We start from the raw sequence: 22,885 nt of genomic DNA on the forward strand, positions 1-22,885 counted from the left end.
TGTAGCACCCTCACAGAAAGGTACCTGTCATTCTTAAAACAGTGCCCCAAAGGCAAATTCCATGTGCAGTTAGCCTCACTGACGTTTACGTAATTGTTTCTTTTGGAGATCTAGCAGAAAGTTTAATATTAAAGCAGCTCATTTTTGTTTCAAGTTCACCTTCAATACTGCTTGTTCATTTCTGTTTTGATTCCAAAAGAATACGCCTAATAAGTGGTTATAGGCAAGAGGGACTTAAGGTGGACATGGATCCACTCTTAGTACAGAATATATTTTTATGCTTCAGCTAATAGATGGGAAGGCTTCAGACCAGTGTTTATAGGCCAAGAATAAACAGAGGGCGTTCTAGTGCACTTTTATCCTTAACAGCTTCTCCAGCTTCTTTGGACTTCAAAAGTTAAGAAGGAGAAAAAAATATTCAGGACTAAGCACCAGCCCAAAAACCCATGTGTTTGAAAACATTGTCCCACAAAAATCACAGCTGAGTGGTACCCTGAAATGGTCAGTGTCCTTGTCAGGCAGCAAGCACTCTACCGGGAGGGCACCGTAGTCATCTCTGCCCTCTTCTGAAGTGGCGAGAGCCTTGTTGAAGGAATTCTGAGATCATCTTGAGTTGCCCAGCTCCAAGGATGGAGAAAGCAGAGAACAAGTCAGAGAGTCTAGGCTTGCTCTTGGTTCAGGGGAATCTTTTAGCATGAAGAAAGAGAGGCAGAAAGATAGGTAAATTCACATACGCTAGCTTATATAATCCATACCTTATGAAGGTCGGTGTCATCCCCATTCTACAGATGGGAAAACAAAGACTCTCTTAGAGCAGTAAATGCAGAACCAGAGTTCAAACTGAGGTCTGTTGCCAGAGTCTGTGTGCAATGAAAACAGGAATTACTTTTCTGTGAAATTACTGAGTGAGATTGGAAGGTGAGAGTCTAAGGAGTTGGCTACTTCTCTATGTTCTAAACACTCCGTACATTGCTAAATTATTTTTGTACAACATACCCTTGACATTGAGAAGTATACCCTGAACCCCATGTATTGAAAACATTTCCAGAAGGGCAGGGTGGCCCCACTGAGATGTGGACGCTGGACTGTCAGTTAAGCTCATGTTCTCTGACTAAGAATCAGTCTCCCATACCCCAGTTTCATGTGACTCAAGTTCAAGCCCCGTGAAATTACAGATTGCTATATGTTTTCCTGATGCTCACATTTTGAAACCGTTAACCTGCTGTCATTTAATACTTAATAATTAAATAATTAATACTTAAAAGAACAAAACAGAAATCAGGCACCAGTCATACGGTCATACACACAGCCTTCCTGCAAAGACCCCTGTCAAAGGAGAGGAGACAGGCAAAAGCAGTAACTGTTCAATCCATACATTCTTCCAGGCAACAAATATTTACCAAGGGCCTTCTCTATGCCTGGATCATGAGGAAAACCTCAGTGAATAAGAACATGGCCCCTGCCCTCACTGAGCTTACTATCTAATGGGAGATTGACCCAAAACAATCATATAAGTAATATATAATTACAATAGAAATGAATGATATAAAGGAAAGTACACATGCATACAACAGGAAGACCTAATCTATATTTGAAGGAATTAGGGAAGGACCTCCCTAAAGAAGGGATATTTCAGCAGAGATAGGAAGTATTGGTATGAGCCAGGCAAATAGGAAGGGAAAAGTTTTCCTGGAAGAAGGAACAGCATGTTGCCCTGAGGCAAGAAGTTGCTTAGTGAGGTCAAGGAGCATAGAAGAAGCTGTTAGGACTGGGAGTAGTGAGCAAGGGGAGAAGAGCCCGAGATGAGACTAGATAGATGGGGCAAGACATGAAGGGCCGTCTGGACCAGGTGAAGGAATTTCAACTTGATTCCAAGAGTGAGGGGAGCCCATCACAGTGGTTTTGAGTAAGGGAATGACATGATCAGATCTGCACATTTACAAGGTCACTCTGCCTGATGTGAGGTGAAGAGTTTGGTGGAGGACCAGAGGGGCCAAGGTAATGGTGACGTGGGTGTGAGGAGTGCAGTGGAGAAGGCAAGAGATAGAACAGAGGCACTTCAAAGGACTGAGTCGGGAGGATGACTGCCAGGGCTCTGCCATTACTGAGTGGAGAAAGAAGAGATCTGCCAGGAAGGTGAAGAGATCTGCCAGGAAGGTGAAGAGATCTGCCAGGAAGGTGAAGAGCTCAGAATGACAGGTTGGAGATTCCTATAGTGTTGGTGATGATAAAATAATAATAGCTAACCTAAGTATTGATCCAGAAACTAATAGTAAGAGTAATTTGAGCCAAAATATCTTGAGCCAGGCATTGTACTAAACAAACGCTTTACATAAATTGCTTCATACAATAACCACAACAACCTCTGATGTAAGAACTTGCATCCCTACTGAAGCATAAAATTCCAGGCCTGGCCAACTGGATCCAAATGACTGAAATCCACTGGCCAAGATTTCCTCCCCTTGGTCAATGCTTAGATGAGCATTGCCAATATTTGCAGCCTTGAATTTCCTGCAGTATTTTAATAAACTCCAAAGTCCTCTTCCCAACCCCCTCCCAAGTCTTCCCTATCCTACCCTATTCAGCCAGCCTTTCTTTCCATTTTTTTAAAGTCATGTATTATTTTTCAGTGTTCACGCATGCATTGTTTAAGAAAATCAAGTTCTACTAAAAGGTTCTTATTCCCTTAGGACCATTCTCCTCCAGTAGCCGAGTAAAATAGATCACAGTTCCCTGCTTAAAACCCTCCAGTGACTACACTTTGCTCACAAAGGCCAAAGTAATTGTTATGGGTCCCAGCCTGCCTGCCACTCTCATCTTACTATCCTGAGTTAATCTCTGGTTCTCAAAGCAAACTTCCCTATCTCAGGGCCTTTTGCATGGTTGCCTCCTTCCCATCCTTCAGGACTCAGCTCAGAGGCCTTTTTTGACTGGAATGGGCTGCTTCCCTCATTCCCCCCACTTTTACTGTGTTTATCACAGCATCGACTACTTGTGCTCACCACAAGCTCTAATTATTTTGTTGGTTTATTTACCATTGATCTTCCTGCCACTGCAATATCATCTCCATGAGGGCTGGACCCAAGTCTCTGATTCTCTACTCTCTCCCCAAAGTCTTGCTCAGTTCCAGACATATAGTAGGTCCTCATTGTAAATTTTTACTAAAGACCCTGAAATTACATCTCAAGGCATCCTTCTCCCCTATGTTTCCAGATGTATTAGACACTCTGTAGTTATTTATTGTACTTTGGGGTGTGTGTGTGTGTGTGTGTGTGTGATTACAGCTGTGGCCATTGCTGTAAATTTAGAGGGGCTTTCCCTGAAAAGATACCTGAAGGTTGAGGAAAAATGTATTGAGTATATTATTCGAGAATGTACCGCATATACTGTTTCCTGAATTTTTGGACACCCTATAATCCAATCATTTTAATAACCATGTCAGTGAAGGTGCCATTATACCCATTTTATGAATGAGAAGACTGAGAAAATGATGCTATAGACTACTTTTGTGCATTTCGGGAATCATACAGTCCTCAGCTTCTCAGTACCTGTGCCTTGTAGTGACCTTGTGCTCCTTCTCCTCAATTCCACAGGCTTCCAGAACGCTACTGGAGCTGGCCTATGGATTTGGGATGAGATACCTTTATAGCACCTTTTTCTTTCCCCCAGCTCTTTATTTTCAGACCTACAGAGAAGTTGAAAAAATGAACACCCACATGCGCTTTACCTTGACTCGCCAGCTGTTAACATTTTGCCATGTTTGATCCATCTTTGTAATTCTTTTCCTGAACTAGTTGAGATTGAGTTGCATCATCGTGACCCTCGTGCATAATTACTTCAGCATTTATCTCCTAATTAGGATATTCTCCTACATACCACTGTTTATTATCACACTCAAATTCCCCATTGTGAATCTGTGAAACATCTCACAACATAGATGAACCTGGAGAGCATTATGCTGAGTGAACTAAGTCAATCACAAAAGGACAAATATTGTATGAGACCACTATTAAAAAACTCATGAAAAGGTTTACACACAAGAAGAAACAATCATTGACGGTTACGAGGAAGGGGACGGGTGGGGAGGGAAAAACACTAAAGACAACAGATAAGTGGTAACTTTGGTGAAGAGTAGGATGGTACACAATACTCTGGAAGCCAGCACAGCTTGACCAAGGCAAGGTCATGGAAGCTCCATAGACACATCCAGACTCCCCGAGGGACCAAGTTACTGGGGACCAAGGTCTTGGAAGACATTTAGTTCAAACGGCATAACATAGTTTATCAAGAAAATGTTCTATATCCTACTTTGGTGAGCAGCATCTGAGATCTTAAAAGCTTGTGAGCAGCCATCTAAGATACTCTACTGGTCCCACCCTGTCTGGAGCAACAGAGAATGAAAAAAAAAAAACACAAGGGAAAGATTAGTCCAAAGGACTGATGGGCCACAAGGAGCACAGCCTCCACCAGACTGACTCCAGCACTAGATGGTACCCGGCTACCACCACTGACTGCTCTAACAGGGATCACAATAGAGGGTCCCAGACAGAGCTGGAGAAAAATGTAGACCAAAATTCTAACTCACAAAATAAGACCAGACTTACTGGCCTGACAGATACTGGCGAAAACCCAAGAATATGGCCACCGACCACCCTTTTAGCTCAGTAATTCATTCCCGAGGTTCACCCTTCAGCCAAAGATTAGACAGACCCATAAAACAAAACAAGACTAAATGGGCACACCATCCCAGGGGCAACAACTAGAAGGCAGGAGGGGATAGGAAAGCTGGTAATAGGGAACCCAAGGTCAAGAAGGGGAGTGTTGACATGTCATGGGGTTGGTAACCAATGTCACGAAACAATATGCTTACTGATTGTTTAATGAGAAGCTAGTTTGTTCTGTAAACCTTCATCTAAAGTACAATAATATTTAAAAAAAAAAAATCATCTATTGAATTACCTAATAATGTCCCAATGAATATCCTTTATGGGGGGTGGTTTTTTTTTGAGCAAGGATCCAAATATCAACTATTATTTTTAGTTGTCATACTCTTTGGTCTCCTTTAATCTAGAATAGATCCAGCCTTTACTTCTCTTTCATGACACCGATATTTTTGAAGAGTCCAGGCATTTGTAGAATGTTCCATAATTTGAATTGTCTATTTCTTCACGATCAGATCTGTGTTAAATACTGTTGGCAAGAACACTACACACATGATGTGCCCTCCTTCCCAGTGCATGACAATCAAGAGGCAATACAGGCAGTCCCCGGGTTACAACATACAACCTGTAGTTACGAACCCAACCCCCTTAAAGCCTATCGTATTAAAAATTCAAGGTACATACAATGGTTCGTAATAACCGGTGCTACTTTGTGACATGCATCAAAACGTTATTATTATTATGTTAAAGATGTTTTAGTGTATCTGGAAGCATTTTTTATGCATAGAAAGCTACACTATACACTACGTACGAAGACAAACATTTGACTGATGTTAGAGCCAAACCATACCTAACTGGTTCCAATTTATGTACAAATTCTATTTAAAAAGATATTTATGAACAGAGCTCGTTCGTAATCCGGGGACTGCCTGTAATGTCATTTTGGTGTCATTATTGGTGATGTTAAGTTTGATCATTTCTCCAAACTTAACAGATTTCTCCACTGCCAAGTTACCTGTTCCCTTTGTAGTAGTAAATAATCCAGAGGGTGAAACTTTGAGACCATGAATATCCTATTCAGCCTTTCACACTGGTTTTAGCTTCTACTGATGGTTCTTACTAAATCATTTATTGTATTAGTAGGTTGCAAAATGTGAATTTCTAGTTATACATCTTTTCTACATTTATTAACTGGCCACCTTCTGGAAAACAACCTTTTCTTTCTTCCATGTGTACCCACACCTCACCCCTTAGGACTGTTTTTTTAATTCAGTGTTATAATCCATTCTTGTCATTATTTTTAATGATCAAACTGTCCAAACTGTGGCCAACAGGAGCCCCTTCAAGGTGGCTCCTATGACCTTTTGACATGTTACCATCAGTTTTTAAGCATTCCCTTTCTTATACAAGATAATCAAGGTTTACCTTATAATTTACTTGCCTCAGTCCTAGAATCAGCCTCTTCTCTAAAAAATTCTGTTTCCTTTTAGTGGGGAGTGGGAAATGGTATATAGAAACCAAAATCTGGGTGCTAAGTATGCTGACTGTTACTGGGTTGTCTCTGCTTCTAGGCCCTTTCAGACAATAGAGCTAGGAAATTACATACTTTTTAAAAAAAATACAAGTTCATACTGATTCCTCAGTTTCCACTCTAGTACTGTAGGATTCTTCCTCTCGTCCATTCCACACCTGAATCCCTTTTCTCTCACAGTGAGAATCCTCGTTACCTAGAATATGAATGTACTTATTCATTTGGTCTGTCTCACAATACAAAGTGGTTCCAGAATTATAACAATAGATCAATACCACAAAAAACTTACTAAATTCAATATTGCTCTGTAGTTCTTTTTATACATGGGATAAATCCCCATGAAGATATTCAAAATTCAATTTAATTTTTTCCTCAGTGATTATACTAACTTGAAATATAGTCTCATTGTTTAAAACATCAAAGGGGAAAACACTAAAAGAGATTATAATTTTATTTTTTTAATATGTAAAACTTGAGGACCAGAGAGAACAAGAACCAAGCACCATTTGGAAATGGAGTTACCATAGGCACTCACACAGCCTTAGACTTGTATTCCAGTAGCTAGTCAGTAAGTCTTTGCCAAGACCCTGCATACTAAAAATGGGTTTCATCTTCTTAAATCTTAAAAACAATAGAAAGCAGTTCAGATCAATCCAATTGACTTTTTCCCTCTTGCAGAGCACTTACGGAGTTCAGTGATCGATCGAAAAGACTTAATAATCAAAAGGATTAAGCCTAAGCCCCAGCAAGGAGATGACATCACAGCAGTGGACGTGGAGAAGCAGATCGAGGCCTTCCGCGGCCGCCTGATCCAGATGCTGGGGGAGCCCCTGGTCCCACAGCTCCAAGACAAAGTGCATTTGTTGAAGCTCCTCCTCTTCTATGCCGCAGACTTGAACCCTGACGACGAGCCTGCTCCAAAGACCTAGAGAGGTCTCTAATGTCCCTCTCAGCACTGAACACCAAGAATACCTCCTGAACTCTAGCACTGCTTGGAAGTTCTAAAAGTATGACAAAAGTAGTTAAAAATCTTACAGGACCAAACCTGTCTTATTTATCTTTTGGTTTTAATAACTTTCTAACTTTAGAAAATATCTTCTTTTGATAATCCTACCCTACCCTGTTCTCAGATATGGCTTAAATATACAAGGTGTATATGTGTTTTTTAATAAATTATTTATACGCTTTTTGAAACAGGTAATACTATATGCACTATATGTTAAACATTTCCATTCAAGATGTGAAAAGAATCCCTCTGCTGAACAAATTCTAGACATCTATGCTCTGTCATTCAGGGTACTGGCAACCTGTCTCTGGAGAGGCCATGTTACTATTCATTTTTCCTCAATGGAATGCACGTGTCATACTGCCTATGCATTTGACTTTGTGGTCAGTGTATGAAGATCTAATGTAATGAAGGGGGGGTAGAAACAAAGGATTGAGTTCGTTACAAATAATTTGATGTTAAAAGGATATAATAAAAAGGCAATGGTTTTTCAAAATACTAAGTTTACCATCCTTAGGCTCCATGACTGTGAGTAGGCAGAATGTAAAGCTCTTAACTGGACAAAAACACCCAGCTGTCCACATTTGCGAAAGTAGTAAGGATTTTTATTGTCAAAACAAGTAAGAGATACAAACATAACAGAAGACACAAATAAATTAGGTGTTCTGATAATTCTAGACTCCAGGGTCTCTCTATGGAAAGGTCAGCTCCTTATGTAGACAATATCCAAACCAAAAACAGCAGGTATTTGAGACAGCGCTTAAGACAATGACTGAACGAACATGTACCCAGAGGGAAGCAGTAAAAACGCAGCTTCCCTATTTCCTTTCCTCAGTGAGTTATGTATGAGGCTCATTTTGGGGGAAGGTGCTTTCTCATAGGAAATGTTAATTTCCTCTGTACCCCCAGGAATAAAAGGTTTCGAGCCCTGGGCTGAACAAGGAAATAAAATAAGGTGATAGTAGGTTCATATGAACTTTAAGACTATGATCTAGGTATAGTCACCATTTGCTGTACTTTAAAAAAAAATTTAACATCCATATCAAACCAATATGGAAACCCTGGTGGCGTAGTGGTTAAGAGTTTGGCTGCTAACCAAAAGGTTGGCAGTTTGAATCCACCGGGTACTCCCTGGAAACCAAATGAGTCAGTTCTACTCTGTCCTATAGGGTTATTATGAGTCAGAATTGACTTGACAGCAATGGGTTTGTTTTTTTCTTTTTTTTTTTGGTTATCAAACCAATACACTGAATTTTCTCCCTTATGAAGTTTTCAACCAAATTGGAATTAAATTAATCTCAAAGTGCATGAAAGGATTTGCAAGACTAGTGTTTGCTATGTGTGACACGTAAAAGAGGAGCATCCCTCCAACATCACTGGCCCAACAGGGACTGCATTAAAAATCAGCTGCAGGCCACAGTGATCTACTAGGTCTACCAAGAAGGCAAGGAGAGGCCAGTTTCAGCAGTCTGCTCTTAATTATACCCAGATATCAAGCAGATCTTAGAGCCCCCTAACCAGCCAACCCAGAGCACAGTTCCAGCCCAGTGTCCAAAGGTCAGAAAGGTCAAAGTTGTCTAAACTAGTCAGTGAACACCTCTACTCCACGATTTGTCAATGTTCACGTTGACAGTGGTAAAGGAACAGCACAAACATCATTTACCTAGGAAGCCACAATCAAATCTCCTGTCTAGGGGAGAGGACAAAAATAGGTCATGAGGTCTCCCATACATCATTGCCGAGATTTAGTCTAACTTTCAATTAAAGCAGTACAAAATGGTTTCTTCCACACAATAAGGACAAGCTTTGCACTAATGTTTCTCAAAAGCCAATTATGTCTCTAGCTCTAGCCTCAGTTTAACAGATTTTTAAAAAATATACCTTTCCTATGTCAGAGCCAAGGTAAAAGGGGCATGGAGGAGAAGACATCCTCAATCCAGAGTCCTTAGAACAGAAAGAGCTCTAGAAACCAGTGGGCGTGAGCACATTCAAGTCGCGGGGTTTGAGGTTATGGGCCCGGGGCACTTGTTTCTTCCCTTCTACTACTGGTATGTCCATCTTGGGCGGCTTGAAGGCTGCTGGATCCTCAGCCACACGGGTGGCCTGCACACGGATCAGTTCCATTGGAGAGGGCTTTTGGGCTCCTCTGTAGGCCTGGGTGGCAAAGCCTCCTACAGAAATAAACCAGAGAGCAAATTTCAGAATTGGCAGGCAGGTCCCAACATACAACATACAACGTGATGAGATGCCTGCCACATTGCCTTCTCTTTTGAAGGAGCTGCCTTACCCGAATCAGACTTCTGGAGGGATCTCGGTCCAAAGAGACTCCATTTATCTGATGGGTTTCTGTCTTTATCCCCACTTCCAGAATCCATGGAGCTAGAACTAGGGGCGGGTAAGGCTGTGGAAGAACCAGAAGTAAACCAGCCTCTGGAAGAGAGAAGGAATAAAACATATCCAAATATATCCTCTTCCTACGCCTCCAGAAATGTCTCGCACCAAAAGAACAGGAACTGTCAACCGTCCCTTCTCATTCTCAAACCGTAGGCTCAAACCCCAAGTTCGCGTGCAGCACTGGCTTTCCTGATGCACCACGATGCTCAGAGGGGGCTCACCTGGATTTCTGCTTAGGCGAAGAGTGGGGGGTGCTGCTTGGGGTGGACTGGGGTGAAGCAAGCTGCTTCTCTTCCTTTATGATCTCTCCACTCTGCAGCTTTAGTTTCTATTCAGATGGATAAAGAGAGAGACTTTTTAAACATTAGAACCAAGTCCAAAACAGATAAGCTTGGGCACAAACAATTTCATTCACGTTCTAACTTCAGAAAAAAGGAAAAATGTTCATAAGGTAGAATCATTTTGGATTATAGACTAGGTAATACCTTGTTTTTGCCATACTAGGTAGAATTCCATCTTTTAAACGTATTCATTCTACAACATACCCCAAACGTTTTTGTATTTAAATACTACGTTAGAGCTTATACTTTCAGGAAAGTGATTTTCCCACATTCCCCCGGCCAATACGTGGAAGAGCCAGAACTCAAGCATCCAGGCCTTTCAAGCAGGACCTTGACTGCTTTCACAGCCTCTCCTACCATGTACAATCCCTGCCATTCCCACAGTCTCTCAGAGCCAAGACTCAGGCGTGCTCTTCCTCTCCAATTAAATGCTTCTTCTGTGGGGCCTGCCCCATTCTCTCCCAATTACAGTCACTCTTGGTTCACCCAGCAGTGTGAACATACCTCTAACCAAGCAGTAGTCTAATAGGGGAGAGAGAAATCTACTCAGTTCTAGATCAAGGCTCCCATACTGTCTCTATCCTTAATTTCTCTCTAGTATGCCACTGCTTAGCCCAAGCTGTATTCCAAAGGATCACGTTTGAATTTTCTCAATCATCTAACGTGTCAATTTATGTAAGTTGACAATTTGTTACAAGACAGGATTAGTTACTTACAACAAGCATTTCAACTATCCTCATGCTCTACTCCTGTGGTCAAGTCTCAGAAAGTGAGCCAACCAAGATCAATGTTACCGTTAAATAGGTTGCATCGCTCAACTAGAATTCTACTAATCTCTGGAAAGTTGTCAGTGAAGTGTCAAAGGCTGGCAGTGCCACTGTCCAGAAACATCTGTCTTGTGTGAGAGCTAGCCCAGCCCTGATCCCCCGCAGCAATGGTTTTTAACTTCACTGTGCAAAAGAATCATCTGGGATGCTCATTACGAAATACAAACAGTCCAGTGTCCTGAATCCCTATCCCCAGGTCAGCAGACCCAGTGCTCCTTCTCCCATACGCTGTAATTCACGATCCTTTCCTGGCCATTTGTGCTCTTCTCCCCACATCCTAAAGGCCCCCACCACCCCCTAGTCAGAACTTAGAGCTGATTATGACCTACCCTGGCCTACAGAAAGCAGACCAAGCTTCCTGGTGGCTATCTGTGACCTTTCACCATCTGCCTCTGCCCTCCCGTATAAGTCCCTTCAGAAGCCAATTCTGACAACTCTGGAATACAGGGAAAAAACGAACAGGAAACAGGGCATCAGGGGACTTGCTTAGTCTAGGTATTGCGACTGGCTATATCATGTGGCCTTGGGCCTCAATCTCATCTACCTCAAAGGGTTAATGCAAAGATTAAGTGAATGCAAGTACTTCATAAATCGTGAAGCACTATTCAATACGAAGTGGTATTCCCTGACAGGAAGTCATTTCAAACTATTTTACTGATTCAAGTATTTAGTCATTAACCCAGAAGTAGTTCTTCATTCCAATTTTAGAAATTAAAGAGCAAAAACACTGTAATTCCACATTAGATTTAGATTTTTTTTTTTTTTTTTAATTAAATATAGGGCATGCTGTGCCTTTTCAGCAAAGCTGTTAATCTCTGTTGAGGTTGCCTGAGTCTCCTCTCTCCCTCAAAGTCAATCCCTGGTACACAAAATCACCCACATTCGCTTTATGGTTCATAAAGTGCTCCCACATATCACATATGTGACCTCCAAATCTCATTTGACCCTAACCAGAAGCAAGCAAAACAGATACCCCTACTTATAGATGAAGAAGCAGAGCTAGGAGGCGAGAGCTCCAGAGCCTTCAGCCAGGAAGTGCCACCACAGGTGGGCCTAAACCAGTTCTAAATTCCTCACCCAATTCTCTTCCCACCACTTTCCACAGCCCCCAAGTGGTTGAGCTGGTAACTTCTAAACCACAGCTATATCCCAGGCCATGAATGATGAAGGGTTTGTTCTGCCCTTTTGTTTTTAAGTTCCTTAGAAACAAGCTTACGTGGAGTGCTTCTGCCACTCGAAGGTACTTGGTCTCCTCGGTGGTAAGGCCCTTGTGGGGTGTATAGCCAGCATCTCTCAGGCCTGCCTGTTGCTCAAAACGCTGAATGCTCTCCTGGGTCTGTTCTGAGATCAAAGGAGATAACATTCATGCCCGTTCCCTTCTCCCATCACAAAGAGGATGACAACACACCCAGATATCCACTGTTCTCCCCACAAGCAAGAGATCATGCTGACCACCCATCCAAGGAGGAGGGTTCCTGAGAAAGGCATCTTAGTAGTAATTCTAAACTTCACACAGAGGTTCTCTAACTAGAAGGAAGTCTTCCTTCACACCAAGCTAAAGAATAGGTTACTCATAAAGGAACAGCTGAATAACCTCCAGCTGAACACCCTTTACCTTCCTCTTATTTAGACATGGTGACATTCTCTTTGTATTTATATAAATGCAACACGAAGAAGGCAGCTGATGTTCAGAAACACTGAAAGTTCTTCGAATATAAAGCTTCCTGAGAGAGATTAATCACCCTCGTCACCCACACAAAAACCTTTGCCAAAAAGAAACAAGCTACATTTAGACTAGATGGCACCAAGGAACCAGTCGGATTCAAACCACAGGGAACCACCCCTGAACTAGCCACGGCTGACTAATCCAACATTTCTCCTGTGTGAAACTGCCTCTCACGGTGCACAGCGGACAGACTCCACTCAGGGTCGGTTCAGTCTGCCTCTCACGGTGCACAGCGGACAGACTCCACTCAGGGTCGGTTCAGTCTGCCTCTCACGGTGCACAGCGGACAGACTCCACTCAGGGTCGGTTCAGTCTGCCTCTCACGGTGCACAGCGGACAGACTCCACTCAGGGTCGGTTCAGTCTGCCTCTCACGGTGCACAGCGGACAGACTCCACTCAGGGTCGGTTCAGTCTGCCTCTCACGGTGCACAGCGGACAGACTCCACTCAGGGTCGGTTCAGTCTGCCCTGATTTCTCATCATTAGCAAGGCAGTTATAACACAGAATGAATGATGGTTGCATTTTTGCTTACTCTGTACACACACTACATACTACACCCCTCCACAGAGGAAGTCACAGCTGCAAACCAAAAGTCTAGACATCGGGTGTCCTTTACAACTTAGCCATTCCCCTTCTGAGGAAGTATTTCCATCAGAAATAGAAGCTAAAAAAAAAGCCATACGTATGTAGATATTCTCCAGTCTTACCAGGTAATCTCACCTCAAAGTCTAAAAAAGTAGGAAGGAATTTAATTAATTACATTACACCAATACCAGGATTTTACATGCAGCCATTTTTAAAAATGTAAAGACTACAGCAATACCAAAAAGTGTGTGGCTGTATTAATTGAAAGAAATAGAAGGGTATGTCTACTATACCTGCAATCATATAAAAATCTGTATATGTAGCAGCGAATAAGCCAAATAAGTACCTGAGTAACTGAGTGACTAGCATATTTGCAGTGTTCTATACTGTTGGCAAATGAACTTCAATAAAGAACTTATATTCTGCTAAAAGAACAATAGTTAATCTTTCTAACACTGCTACAACACATTCTTAAGCTTGCAAAATACAATTAGTAGTTGCATTTAAATGTGAACAAGAGAAGTCATGGTTTAGACTTTTGGTTCTTGGATGAATTCTCAAGGAATTGCGCAAGACAAACCAATGCCGTCAGGGAAGATGAACAAGGGCCTCTGACTTCACAAATGAGCCAGCCAGGGAGAACCTCCACGTACCTTACCCCTGGCAGAGGCACTGCTGTTGACAAGCAGAGCTAAGAATCTTCTAATTGTTAACTTCCCACAGCAACCAGGAGGGCCCTCCAGAACCAAGGTTAGTTAACTTGTTATGAGGTTTTGTTTTTTTTTTTTTAAAGTAAGGTCTTATGTGTCAGGTATCATTAAGACTACAAATCACACATTCTTAAGACTAAAGGTGGTTGAGGCATCAAACTTGGTCCTCTTCCTGAAGGACCAATTTTGAGCTGTTTAAAAAAAAAAAACAAGGCAGTTGACAGTTGCCTCAGTGTGTCGCCTGCCCCAGCAGACCTTGAGATAGTCACGGCAGCAGCTCCCAGATGCTGACACTGGGCCAGACTCCTGACACAGACTCCCATTCAATCCTCACCTCAACCTGCCAGCTAGGTACTGTTATCCCCACTTTATAAGGTGGGAACAGTGACAGCAGTTAAGCAACTTGCCCAAGGCCACAGTGACAGATGTGGGAAAACAAGATGGCATCAACAAGGCAGCCAGAACACACCAGTTACCTCAGATGCTTACTGTTTGGCAAATCTTCCACCTAAATGGAGCCTCAACATGGAGTAGCCAAACTGACATGAGATTCATTTATCGAATCTTAATTTGACAGACAGGACTGAGTGCTAAGGACTGAGTACTGATTACAGAATCATCTACATTCAGCTGTAGGAAGCCTGAACTGTTCCCCATCCAACTTCACTCTATTCAGAGGGTGAAGAGTGCTTACTTGTGATCAGAGAATTCATGATGACATGGGTGGCTTTAGCCTTCACCACTGGGACCTTGTCCATACTGTCAGTGGTGGATACACTGGCCTCTCCTTCCTCCGCCTGTTCAAGAGAGGTTAAAGAGGCACTTGAGCAGGGCAGGGAGTCACACACCTAAATGCATTCCCTTGGGGAAGAAGTTACTGAAATAGCTTCAATGTGGTAAGTGAAGAAATACTCCAAAGGGTTTGCTCCTCCCCACTCAGTTAAGCAGGTATTTTACCAGGGGCGGATTATCCAATAAGCAAGGTAAACACTACAGGATTAGTAAGTAAGCACGTGCTTACCTTGCTTACTAGGTCATCCGCCCCTGTGAGGGCTTGTACATTTTAAAAGAGACTTTGATTCTGCAGGAAGGTACTGTGGGGTTGGGACAGGGACAGATGCCAGCCATACCTAGAAGCAGAATCTTTGATGTGATAAAAAAATGTGATCTGGTAAGCAAGGTAAGCACCATGCTTACTTTGCTACTGGATACTCTACCCCTGTATTTTACCCATATTCTGCAAGTAACAACAGATGAAGACATTCTAGAGCACCTTGAATTTATAAAAGTAGGAAAGACAGAATCTGAAGCTGAGATCTGATACCTTCCCAGCCTGTGTTCTGTCCATTATACTACCTTGCCCATAAGGACGCAGAAGAAACTCTTCTATTACTAAGCATGGGCCACGTACCAGGCACTGTGCTAGATTTTATTTGATCACAGCATACGTTAAGTGCTTCTCAAACTCTGACAGGCATCAGAATCACCTGGAGGGCTTGTTAAACACACACTGCCGGCTCCGCCCCAGAATTTCTGATTCAGTGTGTCTAAGGTGGGGCTCAAAAATTTATATTTCCAACCAATTCCTAGGTGATGCTGATGCTGCTGGCCCCAACCACAACTGAAGGACCACTGGTCTTTTAATACAAACAAAAGCCATTTAGCGCCTCATCTTTAACGTGAGAGAGCTGGCAGCAGACACCTGACACCATGCTCAGGGCTGGCAGGAAGGAGAGAACTGGGTTTGTTCTCTGTTCTCCAAAGGAACTGCGAAGAAAGTAAGATGGTCGGGAAGGAAGGGAGCAGAAAGAAGTTTTGAAATGTCATATTCCCTATTACAAAATAGAATTTATACTTTCCAGCTGTGAACTTAGTAAAATTACCTTGAACCTGTTTCCTCATTTGGAAGATGGTTGGTTCCTAACTCGTGGGTAGTTAGGGCAAATAAGAGAATGCATGTAATGAGTCAGGTTGTGCTTTCTTTTCAAAGAGCAGTTGTTCCCGATTGGCAGCTGTTCCAGCTGGGGCATGGCAGGCAGGCAACTGAAGCTGGTTCTCTGCCTTGTGAGATAATCAGCAGCCTTTATAAGATGGTGCTGCTCTCAGAGGCCGTGTCAAGAGCCCTGCTTGTTTGCTGCTCTCATCCCTTGAGACCCCTGCTTTTGGCACCACAGAGATTGCTGGGTCCTCTTCTTCTAGTACTTCTAGTGCTTGTACATGGTATGTTTTCTCCCCAACAACTGAGTGGGTCAGATTTCAGTAGATACTTGACATAGGTAATTTCCCCCAGAGCTATAAGGGACACTTGCCTAGAAATGAGCTCCCGGCTCCGTGAGCTAAATGGAAGGGGGGAGAAAAAGCTCATTTGAAAGAAAAGACCAAGTGCAGCTCTATCAAGGGACAGTTAAGATGGGAGCCAGGAGTCATAATATCAGCTACTCACCTAATATGTGCCAAGCCTTCAAATCCTCTTATTTAACCCCCACAATATCTCTATGAGGCAAATTATTTCCATCTCTCAGATGGGGACACTTTGACTCAGGATAAAGTCATGTGCCCAAGGTCACAGCTGGTACACAGACCATTTGGAATTCAAACCCAGGTCTGTTTCAGCAGAAGCTTGCGGCATACTTCCTGTCAGGCCCTGAGCTACCACACAGCACAAGGTTCAGTGAAACCATAGCTGCAGGTTACACGGCCTTATCTGAACTTGGCAACAGTATAACCCTTGCATTCTTGGTGGTTGGAGAGTCGGAGGTGAGAGAGACAAAGTCCCTGCAGTTAGAAGGCTCAGGTTGCAAGATCGGAACTGCAACAAGCAGGCAAGCATCTGACGACCCAAACCACACAAGAGGTCCAGGTGCAGTCAGGCAGGCATGTGTGTGTGTCAGAAAGGGGCTAGAAACAAGGTGGCTATTACAGAGAACAAATGGAAAAAGGTGTGTGAGGCAGGATGCACAGCCTCAGGAAAAGCACAAGTGTTTGGGAAACGGCCAATTTTTACCCAAACATTCAAGGAACTTTTCTTTTTTTTTGGAATCTACTTTATACCAGGCCCTTTGCTAGATGCTGTAGATAGAAAATGGAATTAGACATGGTCCCAGCCCCCAAGAAGCTCACAAAGGGCAATAAAGTGTGCAGGGATATGGCAGGGGTCCACGGAACACTGGAGAGGGCAAAGGGAGAGGTGGTGGTCTTAGTGGGAGGATGGAGGCAATGACAGGAAAATCTTCACAGAAGAGATGCCTGAGCTAAGGCTTAAAGGGTACCATTTGCCAGGCGGATGGAGTGGAGAGGAGCGGGTGGAAGAACAGGATGGGGATGGTAAAAACATTCCTGGCAGTCAGAGCACTGTGAAGCAAAGACAAGAGGCAGAAAATACCATGATGGGTATGAGAAACCTTAGGCACCCTGCATGGCTGGATCACTGGGCAGGGTTTGGGGAGAGGCTAAAAGGGTCTGGATCATGCAGAATTTATGAGCCAGGCTAAGGAGCTTGGATTTAACACAGTGGGAAATGGGGAGCTATGGAAGAGTCTCATGCCCATTCCAGTCTTGAGTTAAAAAGAAAAAGACACACCAACTTTAACTGAGGCACAGAAAACATACACAGGGTATGGGCGCTGCCGATTCCCTGGGCACAGGGAGCCATTGAAGGCTTTGGAGCAGAGGAAGGAGGACAAAGGGGTTAGATTTGCCAGAGGCAGTCAGAGGGGTCAGGTACCTTGGCAAGGTGTTGATACTTGCGCTCTGGAATCACTGGCTTCCAGGGGATGCTGCCCATGTCTGATGGAGGAGGAGTCATGGGTGTAGGGTCCTCAAGGGCATCGTCATAGCTGAATGCCCGGCGGTACATCCCGATGGGCAGGGACATCTTGCCTAGAGGCCCACTAGGCTCAAGCGCTAAGAACAGAGATAGCTGTCAGGATGGGTTCGGCAATTTCAGACTACTAGCCTCAAATTCATCTGCAGGGAGGAAAGCTCCGAAACACTCTTGTTCTGAGACAGATAATCGGCAAGGAGAGGTTCTAGCACTCATCCCTTCCTCTGGGTCAGCCACTCTGCATTCTCCCCTTAGCCCACATAACAGCCCTAATCCATTTTTATGGATTAGGAAACTGTTTAACTTCAAGGTTCAAGTTTAACTTCAATTTTCGTATGCAAGTTCATACAATGTCAAAGTGCAGTTTGGAGTCCAAACCCAAACCTATCTGATTTCAAAGCTCGATTTCTTTATGCCACAGAAGCTGCCCCCCATTACAATGCCAAGGCTCTCAGTTCACGCAAGGCTGAGGATATGAACTGATTGGCTCATGATTCACTGGGCTGAAAGGCAAGTGAAGTTCTTGTTCCCATTTTATAGATGAGTAAACTATGCCCTAGAAGTGAAGTGATGTGCCCAAGTTCACACAGCAAATGCCTAGCTGGGGCTCAGACAAGGTCTGACTGCAAATCCTCTGCCCTTCCTACCTCACCAAAGAAAAAAGAGTGCTCTAACAAGAAATATTTAAAACAACGCATAGTCCAGCATCACCTCTAGTTTCAAGTGTTCTGTATGATTTAAACAGCCAAGCCAATTTCCATCACAGAAATTGCTGACAACCACTCTCACAAAACACAGGCCAGCAGATCCTGCCCGGCCTGACTGGGGGGATGTCCTGCTGTTGACACGGGCAGCTGATTCCAAGGGCACTCTCAGCTACGTCAGACCAGGTAGCAAGGTTCATTTTGTTTGGTTTACTAATTCTTTCATATCAGAACTAATATCCAGATCTTGCCTTCAGGGTGACATTTTCCTGTTGCTAAAATTCTATAATCACACTCTCCAGGACATCAACCTGTCTGGAAATAAGTCCAAAACCACCAAAGACACTTTATCTGCCTGCTAGTGGGTTTAGTTAAACAGCAAGGAGACCAAGCAGCCACTACGGTTGGTAATAATTACTAACAAATTCAGAGACAGAAAGTAGATCAGTATTTGCCAGGGTCTGGGAATGACTGCTGATTGGCATGAGGTTTCTTTTGGGAGGGAAGAAAATGTTCTCAGATCGGACAGCGGTGATGGTTGTACAACACTGTGAATACAGACAGTCCCCAGATTTCGAACCGGTTCTGTTTTTAAATCTGTGTTTAAGCTGAATTTGTACATAAATCAAAACAAGTTAGGTACGGTTTGTATCTATGTCAGTTAGTCAAATGTTTGTCTTAGTATACAGTGTACTTTTCTATGCACACAAAACATTAAAGAAACACTTCCAAATACACTAAAACATCTTTAACATAGTAATACAGTAATAATAATAATGTTTTGATGTGCATGGCAAAGTAGCACCTGTTTGTTATCAGGAACCATTGTATGTACCTTGAATCTTTAATAATAACTACAGGTTGTACATAGTTCAGGCATTGGTAACCCAGGGAGTGCCTATACATTAAAACTACTGAATTGTGCAATGAAAGGGTGAAGTTTATGGTATGTGAATTATATCTCAACTAGAACAAATCAACAAACAAACAATAGTTACTAAGTACCCCTCCTTGCCAAGCCCTTTATGCCCTTCATCTTATCTAATCCTCATTAAGCAAGGCTTCTGCCCATTTACCAGCTCAGGAAACTGAGGCACAGATCTTAAGTGACTTACCCAGTATTACGCAGCTAGCAAATGTGGGGCAGGGACTGGAAGGCAGGTCTAATGCCAGTGCTCAAGCCCTACAGGCAACACTCCATGTCCCCCACATGACAAAACATTCAGCTAGGTCAGTGCAACTCTAGGATGGTTACAAGAAGTTTATGGTAATCACAACAATGAAAGACAAACTAAAACACAAGCTGGTATGGGAGAGAGGGATCCATATTAGGGGACGCAGAGAGATTTCTATTAAACCACCTCTCAACACATCCACTAATTTGGGAGCAATACTCAAAAACATCTTAAAGATGCTGGAGGGCTGCTCCAGCAGCCATTCCAATAACCCATTGCTGTCAAGTCCATTCCAACTGCTCCAAAGGGTTTGCAAAGAGCATTTGGTGGATTCAAATGCTTAACCACTGTGCCACCAGGGCTACTTAAATGTTGCTGTGAGCATTTTCATGACTGTCTGCATTCAACTGCCATTAAATCAGGTGGTGCCTTTTTACCCAACCCTCCAACCTCACCACTCCCCGCCACAAAAAATGCTTAGTTTCATCATTTTGACACATACTGTTACAAAAACCACACAACTCATTCTGATTTCTTATTTGATACTTGTGGGAAAGTGATAGATTTGTCATACCCTTAAAGGAAATGACTGTTTTAAGTTAGGTTTTGGGTTCATACCCCAGCTGGATAGTTAATTAAGTAGTATTTAAATTATCTGTGAAGTCTGGTGGCAAAGAATAACCAGTGGTTTCTGTCTAGCTGAAAACGTTGAGGGCAAAACAAGATTTTACCAAAAAGAATTAAGTTTACCAGGCACTTCTGGTTGTCTCGAAGCCATTGAAAAGACTGGGATCCAGGTGCTTATTCTATACAGAATTCCAGAGCTGAGTCCCTGCCACCTAATAAAAATAACAAAGGGCATTTTCTTACAGTGAACACCAAAGAAATAGTTCCAATGTTGTTCTTCTGACAGGCACAAGGGGTTTTACGGGTTGTTTACAAAGTTGAAACACACACACAAGAATCAATGGGTGACAAACATACCAAGAGACCAAAAAAAAAGGATAAAGTCAAAGGTCTCATCATACCTATGGCTGGCCTTAGCACATGTGAGATAACAAAGCCAAGACACTATACATGGTTGAAGTCACCTTACCACAGTGAAATGATGTGACGATTATGCTGACAGACAGATATTAATGTGGAACATGGTCCAGCTGCTGCAAGTTAGCAAAGCTTCCCAGGAAGAGTCCATCCAGAGGTTCTAATAACAACAAACAACCAGCATTTGTACAGCCCTCAGAGTTTGCCAAACACTTTCCCGGACATTCATTCATTCATTCTGCTATAACAACCTTGCAGAAGAGATATTATACCCATTTCATTTTAAAATAAAGGCTCAGGGTCCAAATAATTTGAGTAACAGCAAAGGGCTGGGTACCAAATTAGTAAATTTATTTGATACTGCTGATACTGGACAATATTTATAGGGTTTTACACAAAAATTATCTTGTGTTTTAACCCTGCAAAGCAAGTGTTACTTATCCCCAATTTTAAAAGAAGGAAATTAAAAATCAGAGCAGGCAAGTATTTTGTCCATGGTCACATATAAGCAGACCTTGTACGACAGAGATAGTTTCATCCTCATTTTACAGGGAAGTTAAAACAAAGCCAGGAGAGAGCCAAGTTACTTTTCAACTTGCTACACTGCCCCTCTATCCTGAGTCCAGCTCAAACTGCAAACCCATTAGTTCTTCACTAGACAGGATCACATAAACCACGTTCGGCCATCCTCCCGGTCCAGGACGATTCCCCACCCAGACACCCACCATCCGCCGCCATGTCGGCGCCCCAAAGCTCGCAGCCCTTCAGGCCTCTCCTTCACAAGATATAAAACAATAGCACCAGGATCTGAAAACCCAGGTTTGACTCAACCCCTGTCCCCATCCCGCGATGGCTGAGATTAGGGCCGGGGCCTGGCATAGGCCAGAGCCTCTCGGATGGCAAAGGGCGAGGAGAGAAGTGGCGGGGGGGGGGGGGGGCGGGGGTGGAGGCCTGGGCTGCGCTGGTCTCGCGAGGTGGAGAGGAAGCCCCGGGGTTCCAGGAGCATCTTCTTAGAGAAGCAACGCCGGGGGTACCAGAGCCAGAGGGGCGAGAGGGGCAAGGGGCAGTCCGATCGAGCTCTGGGCCGGGGCAAGGGATGAGAGCAGAGATAGGGAAAGGTCCCGGGCTTTGGCTGAGGCGCAGCAGCGGGTCCCCGGGAAGGGCGGTGATCGAAGCCCAGGGAGGGCCCCGGCCCGGCTGGTCACCTGTTCCTCTGTCGCCGCCGCCGCCGGGCTCCCTGCGGCCCGAGCTCCGGAACTAAAGAGGCTCCGAGGACCCACGTCTCCCTAGACGCTGCGGCGCAGTCCAGACCCAAGCCATGGCGCGGACGATGCTGAGTCGGCGTTGACCCGCTAGTACTGGCTGCCGGGTCGCCGCCGACAGCCTTCGAGATAAAGCGACTGGAGACTGCGGCACTTCGCGCGAGATCTGGCCCGGAAGGCTCTCGGGACATACTGGGAGTTGTAGTTCACAGTCGGGAGGCCTCCTGAGCTGTCCCAAGGGTTTGCAGGCCGGGGGGCTGGGTCAAACACATCTCCAAGAGTCGAACTTGCCTGCACCGAGAGGAAAAGCCATCCTTTACCACCACTCACTTCCAAAGCTTGGGTCTGTGACAGGTTGAGGGAAAATGATGATGGCAATTGGCACAGTAAAATGACACCCTCAAACCCAAGCTCACAAGGCGCAGAAAAGGGCTGCACAGGTGCGAACACTTTTCCTCCTATTTTTCCGGTTTCACGGAGGAGAAACTGTAGCTCAGAGACATGAAGTCACTTTGACTAATAAGAGGTGCAGAAAGGACTCTGTTCCAGGAGCAGCTGGGTTAAGCAGGGTCACCGTACTAATAAAAATAAGTAAAACCAAACCAGTTGCTGTCCAATTGATTCCGACTCGTAGCGACGCTATTGTTGTTGTGGTTGTTAGGTGGCCTAGAGTAGGTTCCGACCCATAGTGACCCTATGCACAACAGAACGAAACACTACCGGATCCTGTGCCATCCTTGCAATTATTGCTATGCTCGAGCCCATTGTTGTAGCCACTGTGTCAATCCATATCGTTGAGGGTCTTCCTCTTTTTCACTGATCCTGTACTTTACCAAGCCTGATGTCCTTCCCCAGGGACTGATCCCTCCTGATAACATGTCCAAAGTGTGTGAGACGTGGTCTCGCCATACTTGCTTCTAAGGACCATTCTGGCTGTACATCTTCCAAGACAGATTTGTTCATCCTTGTGGCAGTCCATGGTATATCCAATATTCTTCACCAAAACCACAATTCAAAGGTGTCCATTCTTCTTAGTTCTTCCTTATTCATCGTCGAGCTTTTGCATGCATACAAGGCCATTGACAACACCATAGC

At 43.8% G+C, this 22,885-nt stretch overlaps 2 protein-coding genes across 4 annotated transcripts in view; one reads left to right on the top strand and one right to left on the bottom strand.

Moving 5' to 3' along the window:
* Positions 1-7,694, top strand: part of SIMC1 (SUMO interacting motifs containing 1) — an 85,823-nt gene extending 78,129 nt beyond the window's left edge. For both annotated transcript variants that reach the window (XM_064279168.1, XM_010594231.3), the window contains one exon: positions 6,871-7,694. In XM_064279168.1, coding sequence (XP_064135238.1) covers positions 6,871-7,121 — 251 coding nt within the window. In that variant the 3' untranslated portion in view covers positions 7,122-7,694. The remainder of the gene's footprint in view (positions 1-6,870) is intronic.
* Positions 7,695-7,781: 87 nt separating this feature from the next.
* On the bottom strand, positions 7,782-21,925 carry KIAA1191 (KIAA1191 ortholog). 2 transcript variants are annotated; one of them, XM_003404674.4, is made up of 9 exons: positions 21,734-21,925; positions 20,581-20,688; positions 20,235-20,323; positions 17,507-17,685; positions 14,477-14,579; positions 11,977-12,101; positions 9,814-9,920; positions 9,486-9,628; positions 7,782-9,369 (listed from the first exon to the last, which is right to left on the bottom strand). In XM_003404674.4, exons 3-9 carry the CDS (start codon positions 20,260-20,262, stop codon positions 9,161-9,163), a joined length of 894 nt encoding a protein of 297 aa, XP_003404722.1. In that variant the 5' UTR covers positions 20,263-20,323; positions 20,581-20,688; positions 21,734-21,925; the 3' UTR covers positions 7,782-9,160. The 2 variants fall into 2 exon arrangements, with proteins under 2 accessions (XP_003404722.1, XP_023407415.1); XM_023551647.2 differs by lacking the exon at positions 20,235-20,323.
* Positions 21,926-22,885: the final 960 nt, after the last annotated feature.

This window comes from Loxodonta africana, chromosome 2, assembly GCF_030014295.1.
Source record: "Loxodonta africana isolate mLoxAfr1 chromosome 2, mLoxAfr1.hap2, whole genome shotgun sequence".
Classification (NCBI taxonomy): domain Eukaryota; kingdom Metazoa; phylum Chordata; class Mammalia; order Proboscidea; family Elephantidae; genus Loxodonta; species Loxodonta africana.

Bases quoted from the DNA above. Each gene is read 5' to 3' on its own strand.
- KIAA1191 (XM_003404674.4), bottom strand. From the start codon at position 20,262: ATGGCTTCGAGACAACCAGAAGTGCCTG. The intron at 12,102-14,476 runs GTAAGCACTCTT...CTTTGATCTCAG, and splicing joins CATGAATTCTCTGATCACAA to AACAGACCCAGGAGAGCATT. The intron at 9,629-9,813 runs GTGAGCCCCCTC...TCTCTCTTCCAG, and splicing joins TCGCCTAAGCAGAAATCCAG to AGGCTGGTTTACTTCTGGTT.